Raw genomic sequence first — 13,012 nt, 5'->3', positions numbered from 1 at the left:
TTGTAGGGGTCCTGACCAAAAAAGGTGTCGGGGGGAGGGGTGCAAGGTTATTGTGGGGGGCTTTGCGGTACTGCTACCCTTACTTATGTGCTGCTGCTGGCGACGGTACTGCCTTCAAAACTGGGCAGCTGGAGAGCAGCGGCTGCTGGCAGGGAGCCCAGCTCTGAAGGCAGAGCGGCCGACAGCAGTAGCGCATAAGTACGGATGGCAGGGTACGGTATTGCCACCCTTACTTTTACGCTGCTGCCTGCAGAGCTGGGCCCCCAGTCAGCAGCCGCCACTCTCCAGCTGCCCTGCTCTGAAGACAGTGCAGAAGTAAGGGTGGCAATACTCCAACACCCCTAAAATAACTTGCAACCCCCTGAAACTCTCTTTTGGGTCTGGACCTCCAATTTGAGAAATTCTAGTCTCCCCCCATAAAATCTGTATAGTATAGGGTAAAAGCACACAGAAGACCAGAATTCATGGGGGAAGACCAGAATTCATGTTCCGTGATACGTTTTTCATGGCCGTGAATTTGGTAGGGACCTAACTATGATGTTCTGACTTGTTCCAGTTTGTTTAATTACTTGCTACCTATCCACATTCTCCTGCAGTTTCAGCTGGACATAGCAGGATTCTTTACTTTCTGCCCTAAACTGTTGTGCAGTGCAGTGTTGCTGTCAAAGAGCTAGAACATGCCACTTGGGGAGCTTTTCAGTGCTGGCTGAAGTGTTTTCTGTACACACTCTGTAATTTGTTACGTGCTTTAAGATCCTTCAGGATTACTATATAAATAAGGTATTACAGTAGACCCTCAGAGCTATGAATACCTCAGAAACGGAGGTTGTAGGTAACTCTGAACAAAACATTATAGTTGTTCCTTCAAAAGTTTACAACTGAACATTGATTTAATGCAACTTTGAAACTTTAATATGCAAATGAAAATTGCTGCTTTCAACCATCTTAATTTAAACGAAACAAGCACAGAAAGTTTCCTTAGCTTGTCAAATCTTTTCTTTAAAAATAATGTTCTTTTTTTTTTTAGTAGTTTATATTTAACACAGTACTGTAGTGTATTTGCATTTTTGTTTTGTTATTTCTGCTGCTGCCTGATTGCATACATTTGGTTCCAAACAAGGTGTGTGATTCACCAGTCAGTTCATAACTCTGGTGTTCGAAACTCTTAAGTTCTATTGTCTAAATATTATCAGAAGTTACTGACTCTTGTGAGCAGGAAGCTGTTCCAAACTCAAGCAAGAAAAGCTCCTTACTTTCCTGTTATTTTACCACTGCAAGAGGGCAGTTAGCTACGCTTCAGGCTGGCAGGCAAAAGAAGTAATAAGAGATGGAGTGGGAGGGCAGATCTATATTACGGGGTTAAGTTGACCTAAGTTACACAACTCCAGCTACGTAAATAATGTAGCTGGAGTCAACAAGCTGGAGTCAACAATACCTTAGGTTGATTTACTGCAGTGTCTGCACCTCGCTGGGTCGATGGGAGAAACCCTCCTGTCAACTTACATTATGCTTCTCATTTCGGTGAGTACCGGAGTAGACGGGAGAGCGATCGGCAGTCGATTTAGCGGGTCTTCATTAGACCCGCTAAATCGACCCCTGGTGGATCGATCATCGTGTGTTGATCCCCTGGTAAGTGGAGACAAGCGCAGAGAAGAAGTACTAAACGGGCAAGGGAACAGATGCAGTGGGATCTGGTGGATAGGTGGGGTGGGAGGAGCCAAAGAGGATGCAGCTTGTCTAGCCCAATGGCTGGGAAGAACGGCTGTAGTGCTGAATGGGTGGAATGTAAGGATGTAGCTGGATGAAGCGGCAAGATAGAGTTACAGCACACTGGGTGCCACCCTTTGATGAGAGAAACTGATTCTGATGCGTCACTATAGTGTTTCAGGAAACCATTTAAAAGTTTTACACTCTACAGGCTTCAGCCAACTGCTTTTGACCCTATGTAATCAGGGTCTCTTCTCCTCAAGGTGACCAACTTGTTCCTGTGAGATCTTGATTTGCTGAAACACAATCCTCAGTACAGCTGGAGCAACTGCTCAGCCAATCCATTGCAGTCAATCTTTATGTGGTTGCTGCAGTAATATCTGGGAAGGGCAGAGGGCTGTATTACAGAGAGTGTAGAATACTTCCTGCTAGGACAACAACACCAAAGTACCAAAGAACATTGACTTGGAGAGCTACTAGGATCCATTTAGCACAGGCAGGAAATTCCCATCTAAGGTTTACTTATAAGTAAGGCTCCATGTTTGTCATGAAGGTCATGGATTCCATGACTCTCCGTGACTTCTGCAGCAGCCGGTGCACCTGACTTGGGGGCCACCTGAGCAGCTCGGGCAGCCCCTGGGCCAGGCGGACCAGCCGCTGCTGGGGCAATCTTGGGTCCCCCCGCCCCCACCAGCAGGAGTTTGGGTGTGGGGGGGCTCAGGGCTGGGATGCGAGGCTTACCTGGGGGGGGTCCCCCAGAAGGGCGACGACAATTCCCCTCCCTCAGCTCCTAGCTCCACGTGCTGCCTCTGCCCACAGGTATCGCCCCCGCAGCTCCCATTGGTCATGGTTCCCAGCCAATGGGAGCTTCAGAACCAGGGCTTGGCGTGGAGTGGAGGCAGCACGTGGAGCTAGAAGCTGGGGTCGCCGCTTCCCAGGAGCCATGTAGGGAGCCTGCCCCAGCCCTGCCAACTTCCCCACTGCCCCGGGCCACCCTCCTGAGCTAACCCCCCACCGCCTCTCAAGTTTTAGTCAGGGATATTTAGTAAAAGTCATGGACAGGTCACAGGCCATGAATTTTTGTTTACTGTCCATGACCTGTCCATGACTTTTACTAAAAATACCCATGACTAAAACATAGCCTTACTTATAAGTGTTACAGATGAAACGGTTTCACTAAAAATGTTTGAACTAGTGTCAACCAGATAGAAGGTGTCCTCACTCTGCATGTTCCTTTGGAATAATTTGCTACATATGAAAGTCATAGGTGAATCCAAGACTGGAGACTTTTCTTTGTCTGAATGGATTCTGGTTATTCTCTTGACATGAAAGAATTGAAATGCATTTTGACTTCAGTGCAGAATGAAGAAAGCAAGTCATGAGACATAGGGGTAGCCTACAGGTCCCCAAGAAAATCTGCCTTTAGCAGACATGATGGGACAAGGCCAAGTCACCAGTTAAAAAGACAAACTGCATGAAAATGAAAAATGCTGTATTTACTTAGTAGAATGTTTTACATTCTCCAGAGTTATCCTGCCAGATGAGCTGTTACACTGATTGCAGTTTGGATGCAAGTCTCAACCCTACCCACCCTCTGTGCAATAGGTCATTATTTTTATCATGGATAAACTGGAGCAGAGAGGGTGACTTGTCCATGAGCCAGTGGCAGAGCTAATAACAGAGCCCCAGGCTCATGACGCCTAGTCCCTTGTTCTAACCACTATGAAGTCCTACCAAAAAATTGCTAGGGAAATTAAAAGAAATTGATTGACTGTATTCCTCTGGATGTGTCGAAGTAACATCTTGTGGTCTTCAAGTTATAAGTAACATTTTTAGTCCTCATATCTGAAACAGTTAATAGGCCTTGTTTAAAGAGCTAAGTCACTTGCCAGCACAAACCCTAATGCCAGGCATTATCTCAGCTAAATCGAAGGAATACATGTTAGTGACTTCCCCTTCATTTTGCTATCTGATCAATGCTGCACAATGCAAATCAAAAATAGTAATAAAGAATAATAATAATTACAAAAAAGCTGCTGTATGCAGAAAACCTTCCATTTCCTCTTTCAATTAAATGTACAGTGAATAGCAACAGCTGCAGAGTTCACAGCTATATATTCAAGCTGTCAGTTAAACGTGATGCTATTCCATGGAAGCAGAAAAGCTCTGTTTCCCTGTCCAACTGCGAATCAAACACAAAATGCTCAAACAGTAGCATATGTCAAATAAAATACAAGGAAGTACCAATGGAAAAGCCACCTATGCTGCCATCCTCCTTACTCATGTGTAGCCAGGACTATGCTCAGAAGTTATAATGCCAAGTGTCTGGCATATCTAAACAGCTCCATCAAGATAAATAGAGTGCAATGAGCTGGGAACACTTGTTTTTCTTTAATAAAATATGTTATTTATAAAATCCAGTGACAGGCAAGCTGTTGTGTCTGTTCCAGAATCTTAATTAGTGCTGGGCAGAAATGGAAAGATGGCAGCAGATTAATATCTGCTTCCTCTATTCAGGAAGTCATTCCGGATTCCTTTTTAGTTAGGATGACCATAGAAGTTAGAGATGAAAGAGGTCATGCAGGATAGAGTACCCCACCAGCAGAAGTATAATTAGATACTTCACTGGATCTTAGCCAAAAGGTGCAGAGAAGAAGCTACCAGATACCCATACCACTTGTGCCAGCCTCACCTTCCAAGATCTATATAGGTCTTTCCCACAGATTCTAAAATTCAAACACTATCCAGTAGAAAACCTTGGTTGAAATCCTGCCTTCAATTAAATCAATGGGAGTTTTCCTACTGACTTCAATGGGTCCAGGATTTCTCCCCTTATGTTTTAAGGGATACTAACAGGATCCCAAATTTAGGTTCTGGTTTTTAAAATAAGTTTCTTGACAGAAGTTAATACATTTTTAATTATTTTTTATAAATATATCAATGAAGCCATTTTCCCCCAAACATTCCAGCATCGTGCTAGTGCGTGGGAACCAAGATGCCACATCAACTACAAGCTGTCCACTTTAGTTTCACCATCTAAGTTGAATGAAGCGAGAAAAGTAAACAAAATACATAAAGTACATTGCAAAAAGAAAAGGAGTACTTGTGGCACCTTAGAGACTAACCAATTTATTTGAGCATGAGCTTTCGTGAGCTACAGCTCACTTCATCAGATGTTAATAAATAAATATAGTACATTGATAAAGTACATTGATCACAATGATCCCTTCTGGCCTTAGAATCTATGAAATAATAAAAAGCAAATCTAACTTTAACTTGTTTTTAACATTAATAACCTATGTTGACTAGTAACACATTCTTAAAATACAGAGAAATCATATCCACAGTGTTTCTTTAACCCTGTAGTTTAAACAAACAAAGCTCAAAATTCATGCTGAAATTCTATTATTAAAACAAATCTTTAAAAGAGATACTGTCAAGTCAAATTTACTCCCAAATTTAGATTTTGCAAAACCCAAGTTTTTATGAAATAAAATGTTTCTGTGAATTTAAAAAAAAAATCCCAACCGAAACTTAAAAACAAAGAGATGAACAATTCCCTGAAATGTCTGCAACCCAAATACTGCAGCACTATGCTAAGAACCTGGAAAAGAAACTGATTAGAAATGTATTGTAACTAAAGTAAAAATGAACAGTCTTGTTCAAGATGATAGACGTGCACAAAGTAAACAACCAGGATAAATGCTAAAAAGAAAATCTGATTTGTAAACTTCATTCAGTTCTAATAAACTAAAGTGTTATTTATAAAAGAAGCAAGAAGGAACTTTTCAATTACAATTAACGATATTATTAACCATCAGCCAGATTTTTGGAGGTGTAAAGCACTTGCACTTCTGATTCATTTCAGCTAGAGTTGGGGGTCCTCAGCACTTTGTAAAATCAGGCCCCCATCTGAATTTTACCCTGAGTGCGCACTGAATTCCGCTCACCTTCCTCAAGCAAGCAGTCCAACTGGCCAATAGATACTTGGTAGATAGTCTCTTATTTCTTTATGCTCAAACGACAAAGGCAAAAAGCAACCTGCATTCATCTCTCCACAGACAATAAACAAACAAATAAATCAATCAATCAATCAGAAAATTGAACATACGCTGCCCAAGCCATGCATCATCCACTGTGAGGAAGGGTAAGCTGGCATTCCAATTATATTTGGAGGGGCTGTCCTGAGATGATTTACTCTTCAGATTACCTGAATAGAAACAAGTATGCCTTTTAATAAAAAACAAAAACAATCACTTAGGTATATTCACATTGTTAAGGCCAATTAATACTTTCCTGATCAGCACAGCTGCAGCATTATGGAATTTAAGCTGCAAAATTAATTTATGTTGCTCATAACACTGAACTTATTTTAAAAGGCTGGACAAGAACAGTACATGATTAAATTACTATCAGAATATCCCTCTGAACAGTGATTGAACATGTATTGTTCAAAGTCGTAATCTGTTCTGCTGGCAAATGACTTTCAGAGACATCAAATTGAAGTTTTAGTTCCTACAAAACAAAGACCTCATCCATTATACACCTGGTAAAAAGCCAGATCCAACTCCCTATTCAAGTTAACAGTAAGACTCCTATTGACTTGAAAGAGAGGTGAATCAGGTCCACAGTTATCCCTTTTTACACGTAATGAAAAGTAGGACAGAGAGAAAAAGCTCATAGAAAGAAGGAAGCCAAAGCTTTGCTTGATGATTATTTGTAAATAATTGAAAGTGCAGAGTTCACTCATACAAGTGCTGAGTAACTCCTTACAGCACATCAATCTTTTAAAATACTTGTATTATGGATTAGCTCTTCTCATAATATTTTTTCTTGTTTATTCTTCTTCATGTCCAAGATTATGGTTTTTGTGGCCTTTTTTTCAATCTTCCCCTAAATATTTGTTCTGTTTGTGCAGTTCTGTCCTGTAGCAGCTTGCCTTTTTGATGCTGTCATCATACAATGTATGTGCACATCTGGGGATATGGGTGATGGAAAACTCACGAGGAAGTGAATCAAAAGTGTCCACAGAAAGACCACTCACTTAACTCCATGGACAGCTCTGGTAAAGTCCCAAAGGTCACAGGATAAGCTTTTGCTTCTGCAACGTCCCATGTTCCTGGATTAAAAAACAAACCCAAACAGGGCATTCAAAATTGGTGCATGTGGCTTCAAACAGACACATTCAGAATGTTTCAGTCTCTCCTCCCCAACCCTGTGGCCAATGCTGCTGCTGCTGGGAGGACAATCAAATCTGAAAAAGTTAGCCTCTTAGGATATGTCTACACTGCAACCTGACCTGTGACTGCAGCACAGGTAGACATACCCATATTAGCTTTATCTGTGCTAGCCTAGCTAAAAATAGCAGTGTAGCATGGGCTTCAGTGTGGGCTGTGCAAGCACGCAGGGGATTCTAGGTATATATGGAATAGCCCACACTGAAGCCAGTGCCACCACGTCTACGCTGCTATTTTTAGCCACGCTAGCATGGGTAAAGCTAGTGTGGGTATGTCTACCTATGCTGCAGTCCCACCTCAGATTGCAGTATAAAAATACCATTAATCTGGAGGAAGTTTACATCTTCTTCTGATCCTCTCAAAGTGCACCAACTTAGGCTCATCATGGACTTGCTCCGATTTGCACTCTCACCCACTTCCACATACATTTGCACGCAACCCTCCTTATATATCAGCTGGGAATTTGGCCCACTGAATCTAAGGGAGTATGAAATGGTGTTAATACACACACACATCCCTCCTGATGGGGCCAGAGAAAAGAGTGGAGCAAGGAAAGCAACTGACACTGTAAGAAAGTGAAAATTAAAGTAGGGTAACAACTTTGTGGCTCCTGAGTGTGTAGGTTACATCAACATTCCTTTCATATCAGTACATCTTTTAAGTTTAATGGAGTCGTAGTGTACAGCAGTCTTAAGTTACACCATCTTACATCTCTGGCCTGCTGGGTTACTGAAGACAAGTCACCTTACTGACTTGTGTATAATTCAATTCAATAGGATGGACCTTAATGAAAATCATATACTGATTTGAATTAAGTAGTAAAAATAACCATAAAAAGAGGCATTACCTAGAGCAAATCTATTTTGTTTTATTTTTCAACTTTCTTATCACACACTGTCAAAACTAGGAAGAGAAAGGTCTTCCTAAAGATCAAACTTTTAGCCTTGCCTTACTATTATTTGTATCACAGTAGTGCTTGCAAGCCACAACCAATATAACGTGGTGCGACACAGTCCCTGCCCTGAAGCCAGACCAACAGTTAGAGACAAAACAGATGTACAGAGAGCAGAAGTGACTTGCCTAACGTCACACAGCAGGTCAGTGGCAGAGCGGGGAATAGAAACCAGCTCTCCTGAGTTTCAGTCCAGTGCCCTACTTGCTAAATCATGCTGCCTCTTGACTGGGCTTTGACCTTTCTGGGTTCAGTTTAGCACCTTTGGTTTAGGACAGGTAGGAGTCTCAGGGTGTATCTTCACTACCTGCTGGATCGGTGGGCAGCAATCGATCCAGCGGGGATCGATTTATCGCATCTAGTCTAAACCCCTGAGCGCTCTCCTGTCAACTCCCGTACTCCAGCACTGCAAGAGGCGCAGGCAGAGTCGTCGGGGGAGCGTCAACAGTTGACTCACCACGATGAAGACACCACGGTAAGTCGATCTAAGTACGTCTCCTTCAGCTACATTATTCTCGCAGCTGAAGTTGCGTAACTTAGATCGATTCCCCCCCCCCCCCCCCCCCCGTGTAGACCAGGGCTAACTCTCTGATTTGCAGGTGCAGCTATGGACTTTGTACTCTGAGTTATACTGTGAGCACAAAACTGCACCAACAATGCATCTGAAATTTGCATCTACTAAAATGGAAGGCAACATCTAGAAATCTGTCCTCAAGCTTTGACACAAACAGATTCCCGCCACAGAGTTTTTTTGCTCCCCAGCTGTTTTTGGTTCTTTGCCTTAATGCTAGAGAAAAAGTCTAGTGTGAACACTGTTCAATGAACAGGCTGGAGGAAAATGCCATAAAGGTAGGTTAATAGAACTGGCTGAATGTTCCCTTGCCCAAAGTCTGCACTCCTGCAGTGGGCTGGTTTACTGGGGACACTCACCTACATTGGAAAAAACATCCTCTTCAGATCGTGTGGGCTCAGATTCTTCTCCTGTGGCTTCCGAGTTCCTTACAGCGGAACCATCGTCTGTCTTTGTCCCTGACTCACAGAGAGCTCCCTGTCCACTACTGCTGTTGTCCTCCGTCCTACTCACAGTGTGTGGCCAAACAGTTCCTTTCCCATTCCCATCACAGACTGCTTCAACCACCAAGGTACCGGGTGACACTCTGCTAGGGTTTTCTTGAAAACAAACATTTAAAATGGATTTTTTTTAAATAGGGTTGGGACCTTGTACAGGATAAACAAAAATGTAAGGCCTGATCCAGAGTCAATGGAAAGACGCCCTTTGACTTCACTAAGGACCTGATTCAAAGCCCATTGAATATATTTACACACACAATAGCAAAAAGACAGAGCCCCACGGTCTGGGACTGGCAGAAGCTGAGAGCACTTGGAAGGTGCACATTCAGCCCATGTGGGAAAGAACGGCATCACACAGCTCATCAGTGACCCCTTCAGAGGTTTAAGGAACAACGGCGGAGGAGTCTTGTCCATTCTTCCTTGGCTGGAAAGATAACTCAAGGTCATAAAGGTACAGATGGGGGCACAGAGTGTTAAAGGAAGAGAAAGAAAGGGAACTTCAGGTTTCCTTCCTGCATATGGAGCACCATTCATGGGAAAAGAAAAATAAACACAATTTGTTGAACATTGGTATTTTCAAGATTGCCAGAGAAACAAGCACTCGGAAGGACATTTATTAAGATAATCATGATGGTGATGATTTCATAGCGCCTTTCAGCCAAAGGATTTCCAAAGCAATTCACAGACTTAAGTTAAGGGTAAACAAAGCACCTCCCTAGTTTTTTGTGTGGGGAGAAGGGGACACAAATGATCCTAACCCCACCTCCATACAGCTTATGCTGCTACTGCTGCCTCCCTGCTATGAAACAGCAAACAGCACTCAGCAGGATTAGGGCTTATTTCATAGCTTCATATATTTTAATGCCAAAAAGGGACTATTATGATCATCTAATCTAACCTCCTGCATAACTAAAGCTGCTGAATTTCTCCCAGTGATTTCCAGTACCCCAGTAACGTGGTTCAATTAGGATTGGTCCCTGCTTAGCACTCTAGCCCCAACTCAGCAAAGCACTTAAGCACATGCTTAACTTTAAGCATGCAAGTCGCAGTGATGTAAACAGAGCTACTCACGTGAGTACAGTTAAGCATGTGGCCTACATGCTTTGCTGGACTGCAGCCAGAGTGCTCAGCACCTCCCAAGATGGAGCCTCTGGAGCATACCTTCTGTAAGGACATCCAGTCTTGATTTAAAGACTCCAAGCGATGGAGATGGTGGTCCCAAAAATATCTAAATATTTGTACAGATCACAGTTCATCATTTTCCTCCTGATCTTCACTTTTAGAGAAATACCCAAGGACACTTTGAGGTGGTGCCCCTTTGTAAACAATTCTCTCCTTCGCCACGAATGCCCATGTTTGTGTCACTTTGGGTCACAATTCTAACTTCGCATCCCAGCCTCTAAGATGTTCTGCTGTATTTATCTTTGAGGATTTCTTTGCTGTGTTAATACATTTACTGAAGAGAATTAAATTGCTTGGGGTTTTTTAAATGCATAAATTTCATGACCTGCTTTCACATACCAGAGTTATAAGAACATAATTAGCATAAGTACATAGGTCCTTCCTAAATAAGTCAATAGAAAGCACTGTGAGATCACCAGAGGAAAGGTGATGTGAATGCAAAGTATTATATAATTAGCATTGGTAATGTTGTGTCTCCCTTTTTATAGCTGCAAAAGAAATGACAGCTTACTATAAATAGCTCTTAATTTCAGAAACCTTTTTGAAGTAGGCAACTATGTAGGTTCTATAAATCAACTGTTACATACAATTTTTTGGTAAAGTTATACAAATGCAACAGGTCTGCATGATGACCTAACTGCTGCAGATCTCTTATTCACCTCATCAGTCAATCTCATTTGTTTTCAAAGTCCTGAGAATATCTTTGTGGGCTTTCATGAAAGCGTGGGGTAAAAACTGAAGCTCTTTTCCTTAGCAAATGGCCTTTTATGGAAAATGTTTACTGTGGAATAGTAAATTGTCAGGCAGTTGAGGGGGTAAATAGGCCCTAGGGGAGAAAAAGAATTGAGAGTTCCAGACAGAACATATATTGTATATGCACGTAAATACATATTGGAGAGTTACCTTTTTGTTTCAGCCGTTCTTTCCTTAAGTGTCTTTTTTCTCGGCTACTGATCTTGGTCTGCCAAACACCTGCAACACAGAACAAAGTTCACATTCTCCATGCCACTAGTTGCTATGAGTGAATGAGAAATTTCCTGTATGACCCGTATTTGTTTACAAGGCAAAGAAAAGGAAATACTTTCACGTACATGCTATCCAGTGATGATTATAAAATCGATGTTGCAACCATCTTGGTAATGGCCAAACATACAAAACACAATCACTGCGGTTAGTATCATGTACAATCCTAGGTATTGTAAGCCATTAGAGTCTGCCCATCCCTGTGGCACCTTGGACTTCCAGAAACTCAGGCTACAATATATAACTACTCTGCAAGGCAATACTGTCTGTTATATGGGCTGACTGATGTATCGCTACATAATTTACCGCCCTTTATGTAAGTCAAACCACATGACACTCCTTTCCTCAGGGAAGATGTCAGATCAGAAAGCCAAGTGCCCTGTATGCTTGATAATTGCTTTGGATGACAACGTCAATGAAAACATTAACTAACAAAAAGAGCACTATCCTATTGCTGTCTCAGTTGTCAATTAATCTGACTCATAGCATGGAGCCATCATCCAGAAGCTCCTGGGCTCAGCTCTGTGGAAGAAAACTATTTACCTAATATTTGTATATAACACTAATTCTTACTTAGTTTTCTAACCTAGTCCCTGACTAGATAATTAGATCTACTCGGGGACATGGCTCCCACACGGGGTTGACTGTTCACATCCAATGACCCTTGTACATATTGGACCAAATTCTGTCCTGACTTATACCCTGTGCAATCCATGTTAAGTGAATGGGCCTGGCACACGCTGTCAGTCAAGGCAGAATCTGAGCCTTTGATTTTGCTGAGCCTCCCACTTCTTCCAGGATGTCTCTGCACAGGATGAAATAGCTCATTATCTGCTCAGTCTGACTAAAAACAACAAAAGTCTGTTTGAATGAAGTCCTTGAAATTTCCTATTTTTCTTCTACGCTCCAAGGAACCACTGTTTGATATTAACACAATATCAATGTGGCAATGCGAAGGACTCCAACCCAGTGATGGCCACAGTAATCACATTATAATCTTTTAAACCCAGAAAAGCTCAGGATTTGTAATTTTCAAAATGATCTGGGGAAAAGAATACAAGGTATTTTCCAGTGAAATTGTAGCTAGCCAGAACCTTGCTGGCCTCTGCTGAATCTTTGGGGAGCTCCCACAGCTCCTGTATGCCTTCTGTGCAGATCGGTTTGTACCCACAGGTTTCTACTATACTTTTATCACTCTGGCCATACTGTGATGCTGCTCTGAGGGCCTCAAGCACAAGCCCAGCAAGAAGCAATGTGGGAGAGAAAAGCCATACTGTGTCAATGCTGGAGAGGCCAGAAGGAAATGCAAACATGGCAAGATCCAAAGGCAGGACCCTGTTATTCCCCTGGAACTGTGCCTCTGGCAAGAATAAGCACACCCCCTCTCTGGCTGTTTTGCCATGCCACCAGCCCCACTTCCAAGAACAGGCCACTGAGGGTATGTCTACACTGCAATGAAAAACCCTGTGCCAGCTGATTTGGGCTCAGGGGGCTCAGACTGTGGGGCTATTCCACTGTAGTGTAGACTTCCAGGCTTGGGCTGGAGCCTGGGCCCTAGGACCCTGTGAGGTGGGAGGGTCCCAGAACTTGGGCTGCAGCCCAAGCCCAGACGTCTACACTGCAATGAAACAGCCCCACAGCCTGAGCCCGCGAGCCTGAGTCAATTGGCATACACAGGCCAACCATGGGTGTCTACTTGCAGTGTAGACATACCCTTAGGGAAGCTGTGGCCTGAAAGAGATGTGGTTAGCAGAACTGCAATCCCCTTCTCCTTGGTCACCGGTGGGAAGGGAGGGGTTAGTCCAAAGACATCTGTCAAACTTGCAATTCTTTCGTAATG

The 13,012-nt window shown here is 42.7% G+C and overlaps 1 protein-coding gene across 2 annotated transcripts in view; it reads right to left on the bottom strand.

Annotated features, from left to right (window-relative positions):
• LOC125634605 (uncharacterized) overlaps positions 1–13,012 on the bottom strand; it is a 35,091-nt gene that overhangs the window by 11,167 nt on the left and 10,912 nt on the right. For both annotated transcript variants that reach the window (XM_048845590.2, XM_048845591.2), the window contains 4 exons: positions 11,053–11,121; positions 8,827–9,066; positions 6,752–6,826; positions 5,819–5,917 (listed from right to left, as the gene is read on the bottom strand). In XM_048845590.2, coding sequence (XP_048701547.2) covers positions 5,819–5,917; positions 6,752–6,826; positions 8,827–9,066; positions 11,053–11,121 — 483 coding nt within the window. The remainder of the gene's footprint in view (positions 1–5,818; positions 5,918–6,751; positions 6,827–8,826; positions 9,067–11,052; positions 11,122–13,012) is intronic.

This window comes from Caretta caretta, chromosome 3 (genome assembly GCF_965140235.1).
Source record: "Caretta caretta isolate rCarCar2 chromosome 3, rCarCar1.hap1, whole genome shotgun sequence".
Taxonomy (NCBI): Eukaryota; Metazoa; Chordata; order Testudines; family Cheloniidae; genus Caretta; species Caretta caretta.
This window is presented reverse-complemented; position numbering and strand designations above follow the sequence as displayed.